Source organism: Anopheles ziemanni, chromosome 3 (assembly GCF_943734765.1).
Source record: "Anopheles ziemanni chromosome 3, idAnoZiCoDA_A2_x.2, whole genome shotgun sequence".
NCBI classification, from domain to species: Eukaryota; Metazoa; Arthropoda; class Insecta; order Diptera; family Culicidae; genus Anopheles; species Anopheles ziemanni.
Window position 1 is genome coordinate 83,350,550 of NC_080706.1, and position 26,840 is coordinate 83,377,389.

General features: G+C 44.4%; 1 protein-coding gene across 1 annotated transcript in view; it reads left to right on the forward strand.

Annotated features, from left to right (window-relative positions):
• LOC131285647 (fasciclin-3-like) overlaps window positions 1–26,840 on the forward strand; it is a 99,484-nt gene that overhangs the window by 66,406 nt on the left and 6,238 nt on the right. The window contains exons 2-7 of the mRNA XM_058314505.1: window positions 23,896–24,007; window positions 24,094–24,311; window positions 24,384–24,512; window positions 24,590–24,796; window positions 24,869–25,047; window positions 25,121–25,382. Coding sequence (XP_058170488.1) covers window positions 23,896–24,007; window positions 24,094–24,311; window positions 24,384–24,512; window positions 24,590–24,796; window positions 24,869–25,047; window positions 25,121–25,382 — 1,107 coding nt within the window. The remainder of the gene's footprint in view (window positions 1–23,895; window positions 24,008–24,093; window positions 24,312–24,383; window positions 24,513–24,589; window positions 24,797–24,868; window positions 25,048–25,120; window positions 25,383–26,840) is intronic.

The following is a 26,840-nucleotide window of genomic DNA, read 5'->3' on the forward strand; positions in this document are numbered from 1 at the left end:
CTTTTTAAGTAGTTGCAAAATCCCTTCTCTACTTTGCCGGTGGTATATTTTAGTTAATGGAGTGTATTTTTAAAACCTTTCAAGGTAAACGAAAGAATTGAAAACGTATGCTTCGTGGAAAGAATTAAAAGTTAAAACTCACTGCAAACGAGAAAGGCCCCAGAGTTGGAACAATGCTTTCAACATATTTTTCCTTTTCCTCACAACCTCATGATCTAGACTTTTCCGAGCTTTTTCTAAAATCACCGAGCCGACGTTCCGGGCCCTGATGTTGTGAAAACAGGAAAAACCATAAGCAGCTTAATTTGTATACTTTCTGAGCCGCTGCTGCAGCGGGTTGCGCCCGGCGAAGATGGATTGGAAGAGGATAAAGAAGGAAAAAAACAAACGAAATCCTCCCAGTTGGCGAGGGGAAATAGATGGAAGGGAGGCTGGGGGGAGGGAAAAATCCACCGAAAAGCCAACGTTCGCCCCGTCGTTGGCCGATTACCGTGTTGTGCAGCTTTCGTTCCCGAAAAGCTGATTGATTGATTTACCCGAACAAGGGAAAGCTTTCATTCCCAAAATGGCGCACATTTTTGTTTTTTGGCTCCGGCGAAGGTGCAGAAGGCCCTCGTAAGACTCCGCCTGTGTTTCTTGGTGAAGGCATTTTATCTCTCAAGGGATTTCGGTACCAGCACGTGAGTGTGTCTACCCCCGGAATCGTGGTTTTGCGCCGAATATGCTGGAAAAAGTATGTGAAAACCGCGTGGAGATTTACGGAATCGGTAAATATGCGATTTTTCCCTGACAGCGTGCGGTGGCATAAGTGCTCGTTTTGTGGTGTTTTCCGAGTAGGGAAAATCCAAACTGTGATGTAATGCGTCGTCGGTTTATGTTTCTTCTCTTGATTGCGGATGTTTCGAGATGATGCTGTTGCAGATGGATCGTCTGTTGATTGGGTATTAGTTAGACATACCCGATTAAACCAGTATGATTGGGAGGGGAAATATGCATCATTTTACATCATTGTTTCAAATGAGCAACAAAATAGTAATCGTTCGAAAATATACCGTTTTATTTTGATCATATTTTTGCGGTTCATAAAAAAATCAATGCAGTTTTATAAAGTTATGCCAACCGAAAAAGGGGTTTCATAATCGGAGGCTACAGGGAGCATCACCATTGTTTTATTGTGCTACAAAGAAAAGGTTCCGAGATTGATGTGATAAAATAAACGAATAAAAACCCCTTGGCATTATCAAATTTCCAATAAAAATCCCTTCAGGCACCGCTCAGGGGTGAAGTATGAGTTACAACCTTTACTCTCACTTCTAAACGCTGTAAACCCCCGAGTGGTGTAATTGAAATTTTGTGTACAAGCATCAAGGACTGGAAAATGACAGATGAAAAACACACAATCCGGTAACCGGATAAGCTTTTACCCGGCGATCATATGGGGCTCGGGAAAGCAGTGCCACCGGCTTGATGGATCGCTTTTCCATCCTACTATTTCTCTCTCACTTTCACTTCATCCCTCTTTTGCTTTCTTTTGCGCCTTTCTCACCAGAGTTGGCTGACCGCAGGGCTAATGGGTATAAATGAGGTAAGAATGGTGCAATAATTGTGTATCGGTGTGATGGGAGAGGGTGGTGGGAGGTGGCTGGTGGGCCCTGTTGCTCTCGTTGGGTGAAGTTTACGTGTTTTATGGTACACGCATAAATTCGGTACACCTAAAGGCTCTGCACTAAAACCACTAAAACCAAAGCGCCCATCATAATCCCCCGGGTTTGTAGGGCGAGGAGAAGTGGAGCATGGGAAAAGGGCTCGAATTTATTATGGCCATATCGGTAGCTTTATTCGCATTTAAACAATGTCGATGAAATGCTAAAGTCCACCAAGTCATGTTGGTGAAACTAAATGCTTTTTAAATTCGATATTTTAGCCGTCGGAAATCTGAGCTTTAAATTTATTATCAACAATGTTTTGGAACGATAATGATTGTACTATGCGGGTTTTTTAAAGCACTTTCAGGTTTCTAAAACACAAAATGTATTTTTTATTCTTTTTTGCTTAACGCAACAAGCACGCTCGTGTTTTCCATCAACCACCGCAAATGGCACACCTAGAATGGGTTATGGCAGTTAATTTAGGATTCTTCTGATATGTTAACATGTTCGCTGTGCAAGTATATTAAAATCCTTTTTTTTAATTCGGTGGAATAATGTCTGCCTTCTGAAGACACGAAAACGTCTACAACTTTGTAGAAAAAAAGAAAAGTAATGAAAAAGTATCCTTTTTTACTTATCTTCACATCAATGTGTGAGCGTCTTCAAGTGCGACAAGAATTTTGCTTGGAAAAAGGACAAAGTTTGCTCATTCGGGACCGTGTATTCTTTTTCTTCTTACGATCTCCATCCATTCCAACTCATCATACGCTTGATGTGCTGCTCTCGAGAACATTTTAAAATCCCACCCATAGCTTGTCATATCGCTGCTGATGCTGACGGCTTTGCGCTGGAAAATGCGTGCAGCTAGCGGAGTCAAATTTTTGCCGAAACGATCCTCAAACACCGAGTGCTGTCTTGTCGCTGCGGTCGCTTCTGGGAGTGGAATTTTAGTGGGCTTTTCTCAATCATTCTCCCCACCCGCGTACACATACTCACAAACGCACGCAACACACAATGGTGCACATGAGGTTGCGGAATGGAAACATGTCGGACGCGCATAACTTTTGGAAACGTTGTCAAATACAGTGACTTCAGCGTTCGCTGCGGCACTGCGACGGGGTACGATCATCGCATCGCTGAGAACGAGGCACAGAACAGTTCATTTTTCAAGCCCCCGCCCCCCTTACTCCCACCACCGCTGTCGTCACCACACTAACAGTTTTCCTCGGTCGGATTCCAGCGTGCTTTTTTGAGGAGTGAAGAAATTTTCTTCACAAGACGCAAATTTCCCTTGCTGCATGCGTGAGCCGTTCGTCACAAACACACACACACACACACACACACGTATTCTTCCAAAGACAAAGGGTGGAAAAGGGTGCGTGTTGTTGGGGGTGTCAATATTTATGTACGCACCCAGCTCGAGCTCAGTTTTGGGTCCGCAATTCGATTGCACAAATTATGCGAAACGCGGAATTTCACCACCGTTTGATAATGTGTGTGTGTGTGTGTGTGTGTGTGAGGGATGTTTCCCACTGGAGGTCGAGGCTTGGAGTTCCGTCGACCACAGTGCGTCGTGTAGCCTTTTGCCACAGTTGTAGAGCTTAAAATTTACAACCAAATGGGGGAGGGAGAGTGGGGGGTACATAAGGGAAAATGAACTCGCGGCCGGCTGATTTTCCAACTTTTTTTTTCAACGAAAAAGCCGACCCCGAAAAAAGATTTACTGCTGTTTGAACAGACTCGACCGGGTGTGTGTGTGTGTGTGTGAGAGAGTGTATATGTCTGTGGGGTCACTATCCCCTTCCACGGTTGAAGTGGCCACCTATCTGCAGATGCGTGGCCGCAACATTTGCAAGCCGTGCATACGAAGCACCGTGGCGAGGACTTTTCCGGCCTTTCCGGCACTCCCTTTGCCTCCCTCCCTCCCTCCTCACCCCATCAACACCACCACCCTGCGGCGTTCTCGACAGGCGAAACAAATCTTCAAGTGCCATAAATCAGAACATAATGAAAACGACTGTAACAGCTGGGGGAGCAGAACCTCTGCTGGTGGCAAAAAGAAGATAGTTTGTGTCTGTGTGTGTATGTATGCCACAGCCCTTCGGGAGGAGGATACTCGTTTCGATTGGGAAAAGGGTCCGGGCTCCTCTTGACCGCGCAATCATTTTCCACAATAATTCCTGCAGTGCTCTCTCGGTGGCCAGAGCGTTCTGTTGTTGGATGTTGTCCAACGGCACGGCACCCGAAGCCATTTTCCTTCCCGGGCGCTGCCAAGGACACGCTGTGGATCGAAGACTCGCAACGTGTTTCTCATGTTTTCCCACCATCCATTCCAAATGCCAAATGAAGAGCGGAGTCCCACAAAACGGTGGTGACTGTAATGGGCTACTATCGGTAGTTAGTGGTCGAGTTTGTTCGGAATTAAAAATATTGCTTTCTTTAAAACCAGGGACTCCCAACCAATCCATCATTAATTATGGCTAACAATTTTAAATTTACTTGAAAGTATAAATTGTTTGTAAATTTTTATCAATCGTCGTTAAAGAAAAGAAAGAAAACCTTAAAGAATTAAGATAAAGGTAAACAAGACAAGAATTAACGATTTTATTTGCAAGTGAAAGTAGGTTTACAAAATCGAATTTTTATCGATCGTTTGAATATATTCTATGACTCTTGGTCGAATTGTGCATTCATCGAAATAAGTTGTGGAAGTCTATTTTATATTTATTTTAATTTTAACCTGAATTGCAATATTAACTGACCGAATTATTGAAGTCTGATTTTTTCATAATCGAATCATGATTGTAACTTCAACATAAAAATGTCTCGGAAAAAGAAAAAAAAGTGTTCTAAAATTACCAAAGTGCTTTTCTGCTATACCTAAATCTTATTCAATAGATTAAGTTTGTTGTTTTCCACCAAACGGAGAGGCAAGTCGCTTATGGCTTTTAGTTAATTAACAGTTGGTAATCTGTTCGATCGGTCGTATAAGGGCGTCTGGGCTTTGAAGGAGAATTAATTAAACAATTTCTCTGGAATCGCGCTTCAACAGATTAGAAAATTCTCACATCTTATGAAATTGATAGAAAAGTGAAAGTAGCAGGACAAAACAAAAAAAAAAACTTTGCCAATCGCGTTGTCTAATGTTCGAACATTCGTAAAGCTTACTGCAAAATACTTTGATTTAAAGTTTTCCTCCTCCGGCACACGGGCGGACATGGCTTTGGGCGATTAGATTTCACATCAAAGTGTCTACACGACACCCGCTCCTACCCACCACCGCCCTCACCAACCCTACACATCTCCACTGTGAAACGTCGTATCCCGGCCGTTCCCGAAGCCAATTTTCCGGCTCCGTTAATAAATTGATTTACGTTTTATCAATAAGATATTTTGGCTTCAGCCCAAGTCGTCCAACAAGAAGAGTATTTACTTACGGCCAGTTGGCAAACACAAATATCTCATCGGGGGAACTTTTACAAAAGCTAACAGTAAAGAACCCCGGGACATGAGTGGGGGATGCTTAGGGTAGTATGGGGGGGCTAGCAGTGGCGGCGGGTCGAGCAATTTAATGATTTTCTTTAATAGCATTTCTGAGGAAAAACTGGTTTCTGTTTCATCGCGCGGTTTCCCAGTTTGGGGATTTTCCTCTACCGAACATGAACCGGGTTGTTCCCGTTGTGCTTCTCTCCCACTTCAAGTTTAGGAAAAGTCACAATTTTCCCACATGTATAATGTACACACACAGACACACATTCCCTCCCCCTAATGGTGGTCAGTGCACCGGCGGTTTCAGCATGAAAAGAATATGATCGTGGTCGCAAGATTGGCAGCCGGGAAATATACGGTCCCCGGCACCAGCTTTTATTCATTTGCCGTTTCCAACACGTTGCGACCACACTTTCCCACCTGAAGGTATACACACCAACACACATAACACACCTTTTCACGAGACAGCGAGGAAACTTCTCGGCGGGTGTTGTCGACGGGCCGTCGTGTGCTGGGAAAATCTTTATTAATAACATTATTTAAGTTTTGACAAAAGCGGGCGAGCGAAAAATAAATGAATCGAGAAAATTGAAACGGAAAGCAACGTCACCCTACCGTCCACTCCCCCTCCCTTGCACCTGCCGCACCATCCCTCAGTTTTCCTTTCCTCCTTTGTCACTTCAACTAGTTTTTTTTCCTCCTCTACATCTCTTTCGGCACACGAGATTGGCATCTCTTATCTGGAAAATGTTTCCGTTTTCCCCTCCCCCTTCTCCTTTTGGTGCGGGGTGAGTTTTTCTACTGCTCCATTTGTGGCGCGTTCACATTTTCTAAGCTCATAACTTACACGCTGAAAGGTGATCAATGAATTGGTTGTGCGGTGAGGGTGTTTTCCACGCCGAAAAAACGGGAAAAAATCGGCAATGAAAAATTTCGAGAACGAACGCGCAATGGAAGTTGGCTTCCGCTTGGCGATTCTTTCACTTTTTTCACTTTTCCTTTCTCGTTCATTTTTTTTCCGCGCATTTCCTTCGCTTCCGTTCGCACTGACCAAACACACTCTGGCACACACACACACAACTTTCCCACAATGGACTCCAATCTCATCCCTCACCTTCTCTGCTTCCACCCTCGGGTCCATTACGGTTGTGGGTGGGGGTATCCGAATCCCCGGTAGCCATTTTCTGACACTTTTGACCAGCGCCCCCCCGCCCTCTCGCGCCCTCTGACGGTGGTGGTGGGTGTTGGGAAATTGTGCCCTATTTTTCCTGACTCCGGCGCGTATCTGCGTGCCCTTTGCGGTTCGGTGCTTTTTTCTCCCGACTCTTTTTGGTCCTGTTCCTTTTTTTTGATATCCCTTTTTTCCCCACAAACGAAGCCGCCCACCCCGATGTGGTCGCGTGATTTTGAATAATGGGAGTTTGAGAATGATTTTTTATTCGGAAGCCGCCACCCTCGGGCGGTGGTACGATCGAGCTTTCCGCAAGCTTCGTTGCCCAGTGTCCCTTTTTTTGTTGTTGTTGGAGGCCCAGCGAAAAAAGAAAGGATATGGCGCACTGCAGGCGGCCGGTGTCCGGATCGGCCCGAGGATGTACATCCTGCGGCTTTTTTGGAGTGTGTTTGCAGTGTCATTTTCTCTTTTGCCCTTTTTGCCTTTCTTTCGCCGGGTAGCTGTTCCGAAAGTTTTCGGCTGTGAAAAGCGTCAGCGTTTGGTCAAACGGCTGGTGGGGTTTATTAGGGGAAAACGAGTATGAATTTCCACTCACACCGCCCGCGCGTGTCATTCTGCCTGTCCGTGACGTTAAGGATGACATTGGGCCAAGTGAATTTAATTGCGTGCATCGGTATGGCGTACCGGCCCGCGAGCGTTTTTCCCTCCCGCGGGTGACATTCGATAGTCGAAAGAAAATGTTTGACCCGCCACCGGAACCTTCCCCGGTGTGGAGGGATTCGTTAACTTTTCACCGGCGGAAGTGAAGATGGCTGCCTTGTTGTAATGCTGTCAAAAGTTGATGTCCTTTTACGAGCTTGCCACGGTGGTGGGAGTAAGACTTAACTGAACGGAAAGTGTGACTGTCACTGACTGACTGCCTCGCCGTCCCCCGTTGAACTCGGTTTCCAATGGTTGGGAAATGAAATTTATTAGCCCGCCCTTGTTGGCTTTCAATTGCAGAACTGTCGAAGAAAAATGACCAAATGAAGAGGTCTCCGCAGAAGAAAACGATAATAATAGCGACGATAAGAGTCGTGATGACGACGTCGACGGTGATGACGATGATGATGACGGTGGATCGCCGCGGGCAATTTCCTTTCGCCGGCGCGCTCGATTATTCATGATATCTATGCGCTCCTCCCAGCCGTGCAATTCATTCAAAAACTACTTAATTATGGTTGAAGTATTTGCTGATGGTGGGCATAAACCAATCCGGTGCGTCCCCATCAGCACGTTTTCTGCTTCATTGAAAAGAGCTTTGCCTTTGTTAAATATTCCCTTTATTTTCTTGCATATTTATGTGACCTTAGAATTCTATCCTGGGCACAACGAAAGGAGTTTGTTAAAAGATTGTCGAACGGATCTGAAGTTCTCCAATCACAAAGGATGCTTCAAATAAAGGACCAAATTTACAATTGATTATTTGTACTTATTTTGAATTATCAATCTTTTCTATGCCTTGCAATTATGTCTTGCTTTTATCATTATAAACATTGTTAAGTTAAGTCATATTATTTAAAAACATTGTTAAGTTAAGAAACCGCACCATTCATGCTTAAAAGACTATTTTGATCTTAAAAGAACATTTTGATCTTCTCATTTTATCTTTTATTTTTTTTCTCTTTACATTATTATATGGGGAACATTAAAGAAACAGCATTTACCTTGTCGAGCTACTAAATATCCCTGCCATGTGTTAGAGAATCTAACGGAAGTGCACGATCGTGGCTCGTTAGTTAGTTTCCCGTTTTATGGATTAAATTAAACAGCCTCGTCATTTCGTGTGTCTTTCACCATACAGCGGTGTTGGTAGATGAAAATGACATGCTAAAATCAACATTTCCCACGGGTCAGCACCTAATTTTGTCTACCTCTTCCTGGCGTGTCGTTCAAAGTGGTGCGCGCGCGATCATCATCATCATCATCATCAAACGGTCCGAGGTCGGAAAGGGAGGAAAAATAAATGGAAAAAAGGAAAAGAAGCCTAAAAGGCAGGAATAGGTCAAACATCCTCTCGTATTTTAGGGGTTGGGTGCTGCTTTTGACGGAGTGAAAAGCGCTCGTTTGGGTGAGTGTATGAGTGTGTTGTATGCGGCGACTCGCACGCGAACGACGAAAAGCGTGAAAACGCTCATGATTTAATCATACCGTGGTTGGACGGACGTTCACATGGCGTTCGGTACCCTTTTCCCGAATGGATGTCCCGAAATATGGAAGTTTTCCTCCATTAGGTGCCGCGCAAATACTGCGTTGCAATTTCCCTTTCTCGTGTGTGTGTGTGTCGGTGAGGGTTTGAAGTTTGGGGAGCATGGAATGTCATGTACGAATGTATGTTATTTCTGGCCGCAAAATGTTCCGCACCGATTGCACGACCCCTGCAAGTGCATTGCTTTTTATAGACTCAATCACACACGCACACACAAACACACTCAACGCCAGGATACACGGCCTATGATGCAGGGACATTAGGACCCAAACGGCACCATTTTGCCATTTGTGCCAATGCAGTGGTTTCCCTTATTTTTCCAGCTGAACAGCATTTATTGTCGTACAAAATCCGGTAGAGCAGGCATGCACGCACACACGCACACACACATACGTGGGGTTGAAAATTAGGCAGGAAAGGAACTAAGCGAGGAACTACTAGCAAACCACTCATAACATACAACTCCATTTCTAACCGACCACCATTTTCCACCATTTGCAAGTTGAATTTCCCCACATGTGCTCATATTGCCACACGTGTGTATGTGAGTGTGTGCCTGTATTTGCGACCGAGCCCCGGAAAGCTGCGTGAAAATGTACCACAGTCATTAATGCAGGATAGGACGGAGGGATAAAACACCAATGGGAACGAGGATCCTGGCCGACAGGGTAATGTTTATGTTTTTAATTTCTGTCACTGAAGCCGGGGAGTGTGTGTATATATGTGTGTGTCGGTTTGGAGTGGAACATAAATTCTTTATCACACATACAAAAATATACTCACACACACACACAGTTTCGCAAGACGCCGCCAGACAGACAGACAGCGGTTTGAGCAACTGTTTGTGTGAGGATAAAGTTAGCAGCCAAAAACGGCAGCCAGAAGCAAATATAAAATCCAAACAGTCTAAATTATCAAGCTGGTGCGAAGGAAGGCAGGGGTGTTTTGGAGGTGGAGGTACTGGAAGAGAGGCGTGGGAACAACAGTTGGGAGTGCGTCAGCAAAAGCCCTCGGAAAAACAGGGCAAAACCGTTCGGGAGAACTTTTAAATGAAAAATATACTAAACAGTTACTCTTTCACCCTTTTCTGGGGGTCTCCTCCTTGTGCCCCCCCCCCCCCCCCCCCCTTTGCGTCTGTTTTTTGTCCTTCGTTTTTGGAATGGGATAGGGGAGGAGGGCACGGAGGCTCTAGGAACATCGAAACCGTGCAAGTAAAGGCAACCGTGTCTCGATCGTGTGCTCGTCCTGCTCGACGTTCGAGTGTTTCCAGCTTCGCCAAAAGGGACAACTTCGGTTCTAATGTTTGCTGCCACCTTCACCTGCCCGCCGTCGCGCGGTCCCCTCGTCGTCGGAAGGAAACCGGACGGATGTCGTTGTGTTACTCGCCGATGTTCTCGATATTGCCCGGCGGTGCGCTGTTGTTCCGAATCGTTCCGACCAAGAAATGCTACAACCGCGCTGCTGTTTATGCCGGAATCGTTATTTATGGGCACCGAAAACTTTTGGCAGGTTTTTCTTTCCCTCTCTCTCTCTCATCTCAACCTATCGGCGGGGAGACATTTTCCCTACGTGGTCGACAGAAGGCGCACCACCTCGAGTCTAGCGAAACACGTCTGGCTGTTTTGGGGCTCTTGCTTTTTTTCTCGTACTGTTAACCGTTTGTGTATACGCAAAGTTTAATTTCGGTCAAATGGAAAAGCACACTCTCTAGCAAGTCTCAAGTGAGTGTGACCCACTCATCGGGTGTGCTTCTACGGTTAAGGGCAGCTTGCAAAAGGGAGGGATAAACCATCAGAGCATACAGTCAGTAAAGACGCTTTATTGCAAAGTCTATCTTCCTTTTCTGTGAGAAAACAAATCTACTCGGAAACGTCACTAAACGAACTGTCAGAGCTTAATTATGTGCTTTTGATTTAGATGGTGCATTAGTTAGATTAAATTTTTCGCTGGAACCAGTGCAATAGAGATGAATATTGTCTGGGAAAAGTAAGCAGGAAGTGGCGGTATGTTTCTGTCAAACGAAATAAAACCCTCTACTTACATCTACCGATGGCGTTAATAACACTGTGTTTTTATAAAGTAAAGTTTTCTTTATCTCTACAAAAGAAATGGGAAGTACAAATTATGGGAACGGAAGCAGCGTTCATCTTATCGTTTACGCTTGGCGTCTAATTGAAATCGAGTTGGAACTTATGTTTCTTTGATGCGTGTGTGTGTGTGTATGTGCAAAGTTCCAAAGCTTCGTTCGAAACTAGTTGTATGCAAATTTATCTCCAGTCGGGTGAGACTTCTGTGTTTTGCTCGCGGGAACCATTTTAATTATAATGTCCCAGCAGAAAGTTGCACTTCTGGAAAGTAAAGTAAACAAATGGATAAAAGCGTAAAGCGTAAAAAAACAGCTACCGGAAAACCTGGTGTGGCGCGCAAAACGGACTTCCGGACGGGTTAAATAATTAATATGGACACACGAAGAAGTCAGTCTGTCTTCGGATGATGATTGCGCGCGGATATTTTAGTCACACTTTCGTCCGGCGCCCACGTTCCCCCCACCGCCCCGCGCGTCGCTAACAAAGTTAGTCATAAATTTGTGCTGCTTCGGATAATTTTCTTCGGAAGGAAAACACATTCCAACTCATTAAAAAGTCAAACTTTCTCCCGTCCCCTTTGGTAGTCTTACGACATCATCATTCAATTTTTTCACGCCAAGCTGTTTTTTTTATGTATCTCCGTCGTCGTCTTTCTTTTCGTGAGCAATAAGTTTGTTTGTACGCTCGTCGTCAATCGCGTTATCACGGTGATCATCGCCCCGCCACGGTGAGGATCGGCGTCATCGTCGCCCGTGACCATCAAAGACACATCGCAACGTCTTTGGGAGCGCGTCGACGTCGCATCGCGACTTGACGCCATCGTGGCGCGAACGTGCAAACGTGTGTAAACTGAATTAAGTGAGTTTTTCACTTCATCCACGCAGGAAGAGGGAAGGAAAGTGTTTTCCTTACTCGGTCGGAAAAATAATAAAGTTTGGAAATGAATTGTAGGAAAAAAGAGCTGCATCACTTCAAAAGTGGAAAGGAATAATTAATATAGTTGGTGCGAGTGTTGATGTACGCATTTAAAGTTTCGGTTCATCACCAACCTTTGCGTTGTGCGTTGATTGGGAAAACATTTTCTTCAGCCTGTCCTCTCCGATTGAAGTGTGGAGTTATGTTCGGCTGGTGTTAAGGAACGTCGCCGCCAACTGTGGGCGCCATCTGAGCCTTCCCAAAGCGATTGCCCGGTGAATGGCACTCGAGCGCCAACTACAAAATGTTCCTTCCATACAAGGAGGGATTTAATTACACACCGTGCCGCCACGGGAGGTTACCGGCCTTCCAAGGGGAGGGGGCAACGTAAAGGTGAGAAGAGGACAACATAATCACGCCGGAGCAAGGCAGTGGAAGCTGATATCATTAGATAAATATTTTTTCAAATGGCAGCATGGCAGCACGGGGCGCCCACATCACTTCCCGTCGCTCACTCTCAGCAGGTTGGCACGCGCTTATATGTGTGTGTGTGGGGGGGCTTATATGTGCCCTGCTTTGGCCTTTTCCCGATGCGTTGGAATGCGAAGAAAGTCCCTATCAGGGGAGCGGTTGCCAAGCGCACGGGACAACGGCATCAAACGATGTTGCCCGGTAATGAATGTCATTGGCAATCGAGAAATACCGGCTTTTTGTGCCGCAGAGAGTTTAATTAAAATTACTGAGGAACACATAGCATCAACGCCTTTTATGTGGCCTTTCTATCTCTGACACTACCGTGAGTCTGAATTTCATCCTCCTTGGTGTCAATACAACGCAAGTGAATGTCACCTGATTGATGAACAGGTTATTAAGACCATCCTTTTCCCTTTCTTTAATTGCAGGTAATGACATGAACCAAAGCTGCTTGCGGTAGATGAACAGCTAAATGAAATGAAACCTAAGTATTTAGTGTTTTAAGTTAAATTTTACATATTCATTCTTATATTGCCGTTTAAAAGATTTTACAACATAAAGAAAAAGAGGAAAGTGAGAGTTGGTAAACCTAAGATAATCCGCATATACTGGCATTTTCAAAGGGAGTTACAACTTCCAAGTCATAAAAATGCCTCAAAACATTGTTACACTGCTTGTTTTACATTTTTGTATAGTTTTTGATCTAAAAGCGAAGAAAAAATTATTTTCCTAAAAATTTTGGATTTTTTTGTTTAAATGACGGTCAATTTGCATATTTATTAATGTTGATTGTGATTAACAATAATTAGCCGATAGTAAGCAACGCTTTGGTTCTATTGCATCAATTAGTGTCAAATATGTGGAAAAAAAGTTTAAAAACACATAAGAACGTGTTTTCGAAGCAGATGCGTTCGAAATAAGCGATGCGCAACGAAAGAAGAAACAAAAAGTGGGACAACAAAGTGCCCAAAAAGACAAAATAAAGCAGTACCAATTCCATCCGCTTACTGTGAAGGGGTTAAAGGCAAAATGCCTTGGCCATTAAATTTCCTTCAAACGATTTAGCAAATACAGTATTGTTTTGCGATGTTTCATGTAATCCAGTATTCTTGTGATTATGTAAATGCAATTTATTGAATTTGTTCAATTGCCAATTTGCCATGGCCTTCGAAAAGCTAAAATTCTTTCATTGAAGTGTTACAAATTCCTTTTCTTCTGCCGTAGTTATTGTTGTATAGAAATGCCAAACAATTTATACTTAATTGTACGGGTTTGTATTCATCGGGTAATGATATCTTATGTTTTAATGTTGGCCATTTTCCATTTATTTCGGACTCCGCTGGAGCCACTTTTAAACCCTAATATTCTCTCAATCAAGTAAAATGGAAGCAAATAGATCTCACCGTTAAGTGAAACGAAACGAAACCAACCGCGTGCGATGTGGTGGTGCCTTTACAGTTGATTTCATTTTGTCATTCCCACGACCGCAATCAATCAGTTTCTTCCTTGCCGCTGGCGAGGCAAATTGTGGCAACAACCATCTCACTTATATCCCTCTCGATGTTTCACCACTCAATCATAATCGATCGGGTCTCTTCTCGTTTGCTGATGTGCCCTCGCGCTTCGCATCACAGCCATCTTTCGAAAGTGGCTTTCCAGAAATGGCCCCCGCGAACACCTAGGCCCGGGAACGCAGGGAACGGGAAAGCAAATAAATAAACCCTCAACGGTGTGTCGGGGATGGTTTTGTGTATGTTATTCTCACTTTGGCTCACGGCGACTAAAGTCGAGAGTCGAGAGATGAAGGACTTTGAAGCACGGAAGAACAACAAACCTCCCCAATGCTATCTGGCGCGCGAACCACCGGTTTTATCTAGTGTTTGCTTTTCCACTTCTTCCCGCAGCTCACTTTTCCAACGCGGGCGTAATAGCGAATTCAGGTTGCCGACCCTGGAGGAGATGACGGTGTGAGGGTTTGAAGTGAAAATGATTTTCCTTTCACTTCATTTCATGCAAACGTGTGGCCTACCAAAACAACTAGTGACAGACTTTTCACGTGCTCATCGTTGGTGGATTTTTCCTCTTCCTGAAACAATCTGTCCCAAGGCCTCAGATGGGGGGAAGTGTTGGGGGTGATGGGCCATCGCCGGTAAGATGGACGGTTCATAATCTTTCGCAACATCGAACCTCGCCGCCACAAGCTGATCGGAAATGATGGGAAAAAGGCGGTTCGCCTCCACCGTTAGACAATAAACAAAATCTTCAAGTGGTGTCATCACACTTTGCGCCCGCTTGGAAGCAGTTGTTGTTGTGGCTGGCGTTTTTATTATGTTTTTGCCTGCCATTTCCCTCCGTGGCTTCAGTGGCGTCTCACGCTGACAGCAAAAACCGACAGCTTCGTCAACAATCCGTCCGACAGTCTAATTTCGCCGCTAGACAAAGTTGTGCCAGCCGTCCTTCCTCGTGGAGGATGGTCGATGACGGCGAGCACATCAGCGCGTTGTTGGTTACCGTCCCGGTTCCATCAATCTAGCGGGCAGATCGGGCCACCGCGCGGGTTGGGTTTGTTGGTCGATCAACCGTCAAGAATTGTCAAAGCGACGTCGAACCCCGAATGCGGTACGTCACATCTGGCCGTGACATTCAATCGAAGGTGGAGATGTGAACGTTGAAAAGACGGAAATTTTGCACTGTTGCTTTTCTTTTGTTTTGTTGAGTTTTGGTAGAGATGGGGAAAGGGGTACGTGAGGTAACCCATGAGAAAATTTTCCATTGCAGAAAGAAGATTAAAGAAACAGATGTATTGTGAAAAGCTTTGAGAAGCTTGGAGCTAAGTTTTCTATTGAAATTCAATAATTGATCATAACATTGAATAAAAACTTTAAGAGCACACTAACGTAGAAAAAATATTTAAAGCAAGAATTAACTATTGCTATGTTCTTGTTATCGAATTCAAATATGGCGGACAAAACAAATTTAAATTTCATTTAAAATTTCCACCCAAAGTTCGTAGCCCAACACAAAACAAAGGTAAGAAGTGATAAAAAAGCTTCCAAACAACAACCAAACCATTATCAGTTCAATTTTCATTTCTTTAAGAGATGTAAGTTATTTTCTTAGTAGTTGTCATCTTGTTAAAAATAATCACTACGCGTGTAAATATATCAATCGAAATAAAGTCTCAATTGCCTTTAAAAAAACGGGTAAAAGTTCAACATGTTTTAAAAATGGTCAACGCTTTTTTATTGCAAATGTTAGTTTATCGTGTGAATTCTGTCAATGCTTTGTGAATAGTTAACATTGATATAAGCAAGTTAAAAAGCTAAACTGAAAAGAACATCCCTTAAAACGTTATCCTAGCTTTCTAATACAAATATAGTTGGACAATTGAATTACACAATTAGTGTGGATTTTCATATTGTGAAGTTTGATAAATATAGCGAAACATAATAAAACTGATTTGGTATTTATCGACTTCAAATCCAAACGACTAACTTCACGTTCAACTGTACTCCAAACTTGTAACCAAAAGTACCTAAATACTGCTTTGGTAGTGAATGTCTATTTATTTTCTAGCTGCTGGATATATTTTCGTTGTAAAATGAGCAACGTCACTAGGTCAGCACAACGCAAGGCTTCATTAGAAATCTGTTCATGATTCATTGGTTATCGTTCCAAGGAGAAATTGTAAGCGAAAGCTTTTAAATAATCTATTCGCAAGGTGCGTCGTGGTAACTCCGAGCACCGTTGTAATAATTGACCATGAAAAACAGTTTGTTGTGGTCTGGAGAAAATTGCGATTGGAAGGAAAACTTATTGGAAACGTATTGGCTCACACAGTTTACCGCAGCCTCCTCGACGATTCTGTAAGATTTTAGACAAAGACCCCACCCCTCCCATAAATCCCTCGGGAGCGAACGTGGCGGTAAGTGGGCGCGCATACGACCACGATTGCATAGTTCAGTGCATTTGTATGTTAATGATAGTGGCAATTGATTTTCGTTCGGTAGTCGGGCACGCTTCGCCGGTTTTCACCGCAGCCACTTCTCTTCCGGGTGACGCCTGAGCGAACATGGATGTCGCGTCGTCGTCGTCGTCTTGGTCGTGGTCGTGGTCGTGATCGTGATTTGGACGCAAACAATTCTTCCCGACAGCGTGGATGCATTGAAGCGCAAAGCGTCCCCCTTTTGGACGCCGTGTGGTTCGGCACAGTTAATTCCGTAATTGCAAATGGCGATGGCCATTACCGGCAGCAGGAAGAACGCGAGCGTGTCTTGAACGACTTAGTAGCAAGGGAAAGAATAAAAAGAGCGACGTTAAAATACGGTAATCGCTGCTCGGTCCATTTGTTTTTCGTCGGTGGTAGATATTTGAGGTCAATCATTCGCCGAAAGGTCTGCCACAAGGGTAGCGATCGGTTGAACCCAACCATGCGCCTCCATCGCTCCGTCACACACGGACGTGTGTACACATATACATTAAATAACCCGTTACGGTGGCGTACCCGAGCCGAGCCACATATACATTACCGCCGACGCGTGTCACGCACAAATGACGCAAATGAAGCTGAAGATCCCGTTAGCACCAGGCCGCTGTAGGATGAACCCTTGGGCGACACTCTGACGTGCCCCGGTACAGCCACTCACTTAGCCTAACTTGCGTGTGTGTGTGTGTGTGTGTAAGTGTCACGGTGGCCTTTAAACCTTTTTATATTGTCCTGTCCTCGGCGATGCGGTGACACTGTTCGGTGAACTAGTTCCGGTATTGTTTCCACTGCCACGCGCTTCCTTTGTGGGAGCTATCTGTGACGACACCATCGCCATCGTTACGTCGGTGACAATGCTCCCCAGGTCTCCCGAAACGACGACATCGTTTTACCGAATTTCCTCCACTCTTTTGCAAAGGGTTTGGGAGGAGAAAACGTGGGTTTGGCAGTAACGAACTGACGGGCGACAACAAAAATAAAAAGGAATAAACTCCATCAGCTTGACGTTGTAAAATGTCACCCTTCGGCAAAGTTCGGGGGGGGGAAGGACAACAGTTTCCGGAGCTTTTCCCACGCCCTCGCCTGTCCGGGAACCTGAGCGTTCATCCATTTTGGCGTTGGTGGTAGTTCACTTCACGGCTAGAGAAAAGTGGCTTCCCTTTAGAAGAAGCAGAAGCTAGTGATCTAGACCAAGGTTCCTACATCTTCCAACGTTAGTCGTTACCTAGTTACAGCCATCAAAGAACGCACCCTCTCCACTCAGAAAAAAGTGTCAATTCGCCACTCCGACGATGCGAATTTAGTTGCACACCCAGTGTGCAGCGGAAGTGTATCTGTCGCCCTTCCTTGTCGTTGTTGTTTTTCGCTTTGTCGGCGTTTGCCTGGGCGCAAATGGGAAAATTCGAACCAGATCGCTTTCCTGGCCGCCGGCGCAGCGCATCCTGTGGGCTTCAAAAGTTGCCGCAACCATGGAGGAGCGATAAAAAAACCACACCACACCACACTTGCCTCTAACACACATCGGATAGGAGAGTAGGTTTTTAGGGGGGTCTCTATAGTGTGAGTTAGTTCTCTACCTTCTTTATTCTTCCAGCCAAAAGGAAGGAGAGGTGGCGTTTTGTGAGCCAAAAAGTGAAACTGAGCTGTGTTGAAGTTCTTTTTCTCCTGCTTCCTTTGTTGCACCCTGACAGCGTTGTAGAGGTCCTGGTGGTGTTTTCCCATCGAAAAACTTTCCATCAAGCCACAAGCGCGGGGCGGGAGGAGAATGCACCTCACTACATTCTGGTTTGATGATCTAGTTGATGTCCTCAACAAAACCAAAAAATAGGAAAGAGAGAGAGGAAAAAAGGAGAAGGTCCTAGAGAAACCAGAACCGCTTGGGACGGATTAGGTTGCATGAAAATCTCCCCTCGAGGACAATTTCCTCCATACTGCGATAGTAGTCCCGCTGCACCGAGAACCGGCTGCATCCAAACCCCCCTCCCCATCGGGTGTGGAGTAATAATGCCTGAGGCGGCCAGGAATCGTTCTGTTCGTCAATCCGAAGGAACGGGGGAGAAAGGGTTGTGTGGAGCACGGGCGGAAGGAGCTGCCAACAATATAGGGATTCACGCCCCATCCGTTGATCGCCGGAGGCGAATCTAGGGAGCTGACGTTTTCCCAGGACTCGACCAGAATTTTCCCCTTTCACCATGTTCCGGGAGTCCTGCCGTATTCTGGCTGACCAGTGATTTCCTAACTACTTCTGGTATCACGTGGACTCGTGGAGGAACAAAAAAAAAATGAACACAAATGGGGTACCACCATTTCACTTTGGGGAGAAAAAAAAGAGACGGAGGAGAAAAAATAAGAACGATCCTCATTTTGACACCACCCACCACCAACTCCGCCGAAAAAGCTGAGCGCGAACTACAATAAATTTTATTTAACTGACAGCAAATGACAGCGGCAAAAATATGATACGTTGTTCTCCGGCAGCGTGGGGGGTCGTTTCTCGCCTCCCTCCACTGGGACCCAACACCTCCCCTTCCCTTCCCAACCACCCGGTTTTCGAGGTCCCCGAGCAAGCGATTGTCCCATTTCTGTCGCTTTCGGTGAAACTTTTGGCCACCGGCCGGCGGCGGGGTGGTTTTTCTGACCGAGAAAACCGTGTGTATATGTGTGTGTGTCCTCTCTCTATCTCCCAACGGAGGTTGGAGGTTGGGGGAGGTGTGTAACTGAAAGGATATTTCATCTTTCGTCCACCCACTCTCCTCCGATGAATGGTTTCTCGGGGGAGGCTTTGTCGGTGTCCGGTTTGTCCGAGCCAACTGGAGTGTCCATCGCAACAGTTTCCCGGGCGGAAAGCACCGCCCAAAGGCAGACGGTATAACTAGTAACCAACTGGGGGTGAAAAAAAAATTACGGAAAAGGCAGCTGTGTGGAGATAAAATGCCCGGGAGCTGGTCACATGTACAGCGCGCGCGGCTTCGTGTGTAATGTTGAACCACTGTCGGAACATGTTTCGGCACCATTTTCGAGACTCGGATGTCCTTTTTTTATCATATCCCCTCGATTCTACTGCCAACAGACGACGCCCTTACGGCTTCTTGAGTGCACGTAGGATTCTATAGACCTGGTTTTGTCATGTTCTGCTTCTATCGCCCTTCTCCCCCCCCCATGGAGTGCTCATTTTGGTTTGGTTTCCCGATGGTACACCGAGTTTTGGCGGTAGTTGGTGCCAATTGCACAACTTTCGATCGGTTTGAATGTGTACGTGTGTGTGTGTGTGTGTGGTTCGAAACAGGTCAGCGCATCGCATATGCAAAACTTTTGTCCATCTGCTCTCTCGATACAGAGACTAGAACTAAACTTTATTTTTAACGATGGCCCTAAATCATTCCAATCGCGCATAACTCGGTGGAATCGATTCACTGCAAAAGAAGTCTATGAAAAGGAGTTTGGGTACAGTGCCAATTTGGTTTCCCGATTCCAATTAGGTGATGGTTCTGGTTAGACTTTTACTTTTGTAAACAATCCAATACGCAGGACTATCAAAAATTGTGGAAATCGCACAATCGTTTTGAAGTTACGTGTTATAAAGGTTTAGTTTTTATTTTGTGAAAAATTTTCCATTGGATGAGGGGCTCAATAGTTTCAAACGAGTTTAAACTCTCGTTCAGGAAATCTATTTTAGCTTAATATTCTAAAACAAAATTTAAATTAAATAGATTTCAACGTGAGTTTATCCATTAAAAGTACAGAAAACATTTCGAAAGTTGTAGGAATTCACAGAATGCTCATGCATGAACGACGAATTAAGAAAGAAATGTATATAGACAGCAAAGCAGCTGCAAACAATGCATGAAACATCGTGTGATAGAAAATCTAGCGTTAACTAATTGAACAAGATATAAGACAGTTAGTTGTAAAGTAACAACAAGTTAGTAGTTGTAAAGCCTGTAACAGGCTTGTAAAAAAATAAAGTGTATATTCAAATCGTTGACTAGATTTGGAATGTTGCAAACAATTTATTTGAAATTCAGCAGTTTGGCTTTTAAATGACCAGATTGGAATGACTTCTTTGAAATTTTCAATACTTTTTTAACACATATTAATTAAGCATGAAGTTGTTTTGTGCTTCATTTCAAACAACTTCATTTCAAATGATAAAAATCATAAACATCTCGTCAATATAACCACAATACACTCACCGCAGAGTATCGAGAGTCAAAGAGGTACAATGGAAGTTAATATATGTCGTGAGAACTCTTTTGAAGTTTAATTTTTCCACGCGATCCATCCGGTCTCGGAAAAAACTTCAGCCGCATGTCGGGGTCGGTCCGGAACTTAATATTCGCTACCACCAGCCAAGTTGCCGCTCCATTGGCTATACACCGACAAAACCCCGACCCATATAGATGGATGCTCTTAAAAGGAGTGAGAAAAACTTTCCCTTTTCTTTTTTAGTCCTTGAGTAGCCTCTGAACGGAAACGCGCTCCCGAACTGGGGTCAATTTCCAGTCGCACGAAACAAAGCGGAAGCAATAAGAGTCCCCTCAGGCGTGTGTGTGTTTGTGTGTTAACAGTATCTTTTTTGTACTCGATGAAAAGAAGTAACACCAAAATGAGTATGTAGAATGGCAACGATGTTGTTCGAAAATCGATTGATATTGCGATGGAGTGTTGCCAGCATTTCCCAGCATCATCATCGGGCGAAGCCTATGGCAACCAAATATAGTTTCAGACGCCTGGCTCATTGGAAAACAGCTTGACGTGCGAGCGAAATGAAAGCAGCACCCTTCGCAAGGAGTAGGATGCACACCCGGAAACACAATAAAGTCGTTGCATTTTCCATCGGTTTCCTTTCGCTTCCTGCAAAAATCGGTTGCACATTCGAATACCTCCTCCGGCAAAAGTGAGAAAAAGCCATTCGTTACACAGGATCTCGTTTTCCAATTTCATCAAACGGCAGGAGTTCGTCCGCGGTGTTGCAGGTTGTTCAAACAAATGGTTCAACGAAAATGGTTCCTGTACTTCGTTGCCTCTGTCGATCGCCAATAACCATCGCCTTCGGTGGTGCGGAAGTCCTTCAGGAAAAGGGTGAACATAGAAGAAGGAAAAAAAAACTCCGTTGGAAATAAACTAGTTGGCGCCCGTGGACCTGCAGTCTTGACAGCGCGGAGTAAACAATGCCGAAAAGAACAAACGGAACGCCAAATGAGAAAGCTTCGCGCAAATAAAAACGAAACTAAAACAAAGGGCTCGGCGACGCGGACAACGACGCTGTTTTCCCTGCCCGTCCTCGCAAAGTGTGGCACAAGAAGGGGCTTTACAGGATAGAAAAACAAAGCTTACGCGACGAGCATACCGATTGCGGTCTTAGTCCCGGAGACCATCCGGTGTCAGAGGGTGCCCGCTTGTTCCGGGTCGCGGCAGAGCGAAGGGATAAAAATCGTTCCGGCCTTCCGAACCATCCGGATCCGTTCGATCAGCAGTTGGAAAGACTTATAGGTTTTGTGTGTGTTTCTTTCGAGCGCAAAAAATCAAACTACACGAATATGCTGCATCTGATGGCAACGAGAGAGGCTGTATTGGTCAAAACAAAAAGGAAACAACGAACCGAATGCACTCCAAAGAAACTAAAAAAGGTAACAAGGTTTTTTTCTCCTTCGACCAAAGCCGCTCGTCAGAGGTCGTCAAAGAAAGCTTAGTAGTTGGGCCCGAAGTGTGGTCCACTGTCGATGTCGTTTCCCATTTTCCATCAACCCTTCCGGGATCTGCCGGACCGAGCTGATGTTGTGGGTAGCCAGCGAAAAAGCTTCCGGTGGTCGGAGGAAAACGGCTCCGCTTTTACCACCACCCAAATGCCACGGACATCACACGAGATCGATCCTGGAACGCGGACGCCACCACATTCGCCAGGATGAAAATGTAGTCATGTTAGCACAAACAATCGTTGTAGGGGCAAACACAAAAAACGGAAAACATGGTAAGGTCGCTTAAAACACCGGACCACCGAGAGGGAAACGGTGCCCAGGACCAGCGCCAATTCGTGCAAAACAAAACATAAAAACTAGTTGCAATCCTGTGGACGGAAGATGTGAACAGGACTTAATGGATGCCACGGTCGTCGAACAAATGCCGCGATGGACACACGCCTCTCCTTTGTAGGTCATTCCGATGGTAACTGCATTCCAATTTGGGGTATTGCATTGCATCTGTGAAGGTTTATCTCGTTTTTTCAACCCTCTTTTTCCTCCCTTTCCATCCTTGTCGGAGGTACATTCCGCCTTTGATGGGAAAATGGCGATCGTGACGCAAGGAGAGTGCCCAGCGGTCTGCCATTCTTCTGGCGAGGGTCACTCCGAAATCGACATCGATCGTTTATGCATGCAAATGTAGAACCTTCGCCACGGGCAACGATTCTATTGCATAGTTGCAGAGTACATGAAACTTACTAATGGTTGTGTGTGAGAGCTACTTTATTTCTTTGTGATGCTAAATTTCCTTCTGCCTCGATTTAGTCTCTCGGTTTTTGTGTTGAAATATTCAAAAAGCCTCGATCAGATGTGTTTATCAAGTTTGGCTGATTTTGTTTTCTTTTGAAAAAATACTTTTGTTTTCTAATAGATAGAACTTCTACTAGAATTTGAAATTATTTGAATTAGAAATAGAGCTGTGATATTTATTCATTTAAGGTTGTATGGTTAAGAGTTAATTCAAATTTATACAAGCTATCGGTCTGCATGCCTTTATCATTTGAATTTATTGCATAAAAATTGGTAGATTGATCTGTTTTGAAAATTGTTCTAATTTAACAAGTTAAAAGTACATAACATGTATACATTTTCAGAATAATAATTTTAACCGTGTTCTAAATGACAATGTTGAACGTTGAAAAAGCTTTCTATAAAAAACTGCCATAAACGTATAAAATGATAGTATTGGTTGATAGCAAATTTTGTGAAATCTTTGTTTGTTTGTGGCTTGCAATTTCCATCTAACCCTGCTCATTGATGAGTGGTTTATTCTTGTTTCAGCCGCGAAAATACCATCAAAACCAACCGTGCCTTTAAAATGAAACAATGACGATGGTCTATGAATTGCCTGCTAATTTCTATCCTGTCGAATTATGCAATTGTGTATTTGATGCAACCAAAACCCGTCCACTATGTTCGCTGCTGCTCGGTCCGGAACAAAAGCTTTAATTAACTAATCAATCCCGAGCTCTCTAATGATAACAATTTTCGACTGAACGCTCCCGAAAGGTTTGGGGGTTTTTTCCTGGCTGGAAAAAGTGTACCCTCGCTGTCGTTCCGTGACGCTTACAAAAGCTTTTCCATTAAGGCTGAAAACCATGATTTAATTTTTGTGGGTGACTTTAAGCGCACGAGAACAACGGTGCACGAATTTGCTGCCGAAAGGATGATGACGATGGTGGGGGAGTTCGTTCCGCCGCCGTCATTATTACTCGTGGAAAAATTAGGGGAAAATGATGATGAAACACTCACTTATCTAGCGATGAATCATCCATCCTTCAAAGCGAGCGGGAAGTCATAGTTCGCGAAGTGGAACAGGGATTCATGGCGGTGGTTGGATGGAATGAGGGGGAGGGGGATTGTTGAAATTGGGTTATTTTCCCTTTTGCTCATTTTCATTCCTGCTGAAGCGGACCTTCCCAATTCTGATCGAAATACTCTGATTAGATTAATTAGTAGCCAGAAGCCATAACAATGAATTCCAAAAAAGAAGAGATTCTAAAACAGTACGAGAAACTTTATATCTTCCGTTTTTTGCTTTGAAAGTTTGATATTGATGTGTTGTTGGCCTTTTTTTTTAAGTGTTCTACTGGGAACCGATAATTGATCAAATATTTTCTCTTCTTGTATTTCCAGCATTTGCATCCGCGCAAGTCGTAGATATCGATCCGCGAATGGTAACAGTGGTAGAAAACCAGGAAAATGTAAATCTCCACTGTCGGATAGGTCGCCCTACCGGTTTATGCCTGTAAGTTCACTTTTTTTAGGTCTTTTTTAAACTGCTTCACAATATAATCTCTTTGTACCTATTTGTTCTGCGCTTTTCATTTTTAGTATACAAGTACCCGGATATGGACAGTTTTCGCTGTCACCCAACGATGCAACTCAGCACCCGGGCTTGAAGTACTACGGTGAAGGGTACGAACGCGGCTCGTGCGGCGTGACCATCGAGCGCGTTACCGTGGACAACGCCGGTAACATGACTTGCGTTCTGCTTCCCACTGGTGGTGGAGGTGGGACCCTGACAGGCTCCATCGAAATTGTGGTCGCATGTAAGTAGAACTCGATTGTGGTACACAGCAGATTCGATTGATAACAACTTGTACGCTTTATTAACTCCACAGTCCCGCCGGTTCCGCCACAAATTGAAGTCAAGTCAGGTAACCTGGACCAGGTGCAGGTGGACAGCAGGCTGGAATTCGAGTGCGTTGCTGCTCAGGGAAATCCGGCAGCAAACATTTCGTGGTTCTTGGGTAAGTTTTGCCAAGTTTTGCGTACGCACTGAGCATTCTAATTTGAAAATCTTTTTTCTATTTTCCTTTTTTAACAGACAACGAACAAATTTACCAAGGTGTGCGCCCGATCGAGCCAGAGGAAAACTTTGACGAAGCGTCAGGAAAACGACACTTCACTGCCGTGTCCACTCTGAGCCACACAGTCCGCGCGGAAGACAATGGCAAACGGTTGACTTGCCAGGCCGAGCATCTAGCCTATCCGGATGGCGTTTCGCGTACCGACCTTGTCTTGAATGTCAACTGTAAGTTAGTCCAGAGCCGAGAACGTTGTTATAGAGAAATAATGAAATCTTCTTCTTTTCGCACTCCCGCAGTCCAACCGCAGGCCTTGCCCGATCAGACCATCTATGGACTGCAGTTGGGACGCACCGCCACGGCCAGTTTGGTTATCAAGGCGAACCCCCCACCGAGGATCATGTGGAACATTGACGGTATTGACCACCACCAGGGTAGCGAGAACGGCCGGTATGCCGTTCCTAACCCGGAAGCTTTGGTAAGAGCCGCTGATAATGCAGTTTTATCGCACCAGTTCGGTCAATTATATTCTTCACTTTCGTGCCCCGTAGGGTAACAATCGCTACAATGTGTCGCTGACGATCGCCGGCCTGACCCTGGAGGACCTGTCGAAGACGTACACGCTGCGTGCGTCGAACAGCTTCGGTGCGGAAGATTATCGGGTGATGTTGCGCTCGCAGGACGAAGTTATCAACGAGTCAAGCGGTGTCGGCATTGGTGAGATCGTCGGTTTGGTGCTAGCAGTACTGATCGTGCTGACCGCCGTGGCCCTGATTCTGGTGGCCCGCGCTACCGGCAGATGGTGCTTCCGAGGTGAGTCGCCACAAGCAAACCATGCAAAAGGTGTGGGTTTTGACGGTTAGCTTACCCCAATCTCTAATGTATGCAACATAAAATGAACCACTAACCAATTAAAATGCACTTTCTGGTTTGGGTGATCGAAACCGTTCAACTTTATCGGTCGTTTTGCATTCACTACGCACCATGTCAACCTCTAGGAGAGCGTTAAGTACCCGTGTAGTCAGAAAAAAGCGATTGGAAGGTTAGTTTTGAAGCAACCAAACCTTGTAAAACTCATTTGTTTCTTTGCTGAAGCTCAATTCGGAAGCTTGTATTTGTTCCACCTTGAGCTTGAAAAAATTAAAACGACATATAGGATACAACACTTAAAGCTTCGGAGGAAAAAATTAAAAAAAATTATGCTTTAAAAATCGGCAGTTCACAAAACAAAAAACATTCGTTGCCATATCGAAACACACGAACGAATTCCACGCTCGCACGCACACACACACATACATCCTGAAAATGTTGGCTTAAAAGTATACACCGCAAATGCAAACCAATAGTTAGATGTGAATTTTTCCAAATTGGCATCCATGGAATCTCAAAATAGTGCGCTCTTCAAAACACCCCACAAAACTCCCCAGCTTACACGTGTCACCATTCCTTGCCGCAACGCTCATTTCAATACCTATACTTAAAAAATGTCCTTTTCATCCACTTTGCATTAGTTTGTTGTAGTTTTGATACATGTTGGTTTTATTCACACGAATACATGATTTGCGTGTCGAGGAACGGATTCTTAATTCTTTTCTCTTTCTTCCCTTTCCCCGCTTTCCCTACCGTGTCTTTTCGTTTCTTTTTCTTTCTGTCCGTTCTTATTCTCTCTTTCAGTCAGCTTATATCAATAGTTGCGCGAATGCGATACAATTTGAAACAGTCGTTCTTTCTCTTTCAAAAGCAAATGTATACAAAATGTTAGCATTAAAAATGGGTAAATGTTAAAAAAATGTAATAGAACTAGTTTGAGCTACAGTGCACAAATAAGTTTCTTAAATGGCCGAAGTGTTCATTTTCTGGATGTGTGTTGGATGTAAGATGTAAGTTAGTTAACTGAGGTAGGCATAACGAGAGTAAAAGTGTGGACATAACTCGGAAGAAAATAACTCAATGAAACAACACGATCAAAAGATGATGATATAGATCTTAAGAAACTGCCACGGTACAAAGAAAGCTATGCTAATTTCGTTTACTATTTAAATCGAAAAAAAAAATCATTTCACAGACCGCTGCTAGAAATGAATGAGAAGGATAGATCTAAAGTAATTAAAGTAACAGGCAAACCTATGTACCTTTAACGAGTTGGATACTACGAAAAGAAAGACATTATTATAAGCTTAAGTTAATTTATTCCGACTATTTCGGGAGGAGTTGCAGGGAAGCTGTGGAAAGTTTCGCAGGCAAAGGCCAAACTGTTTTGAAATTCATTCG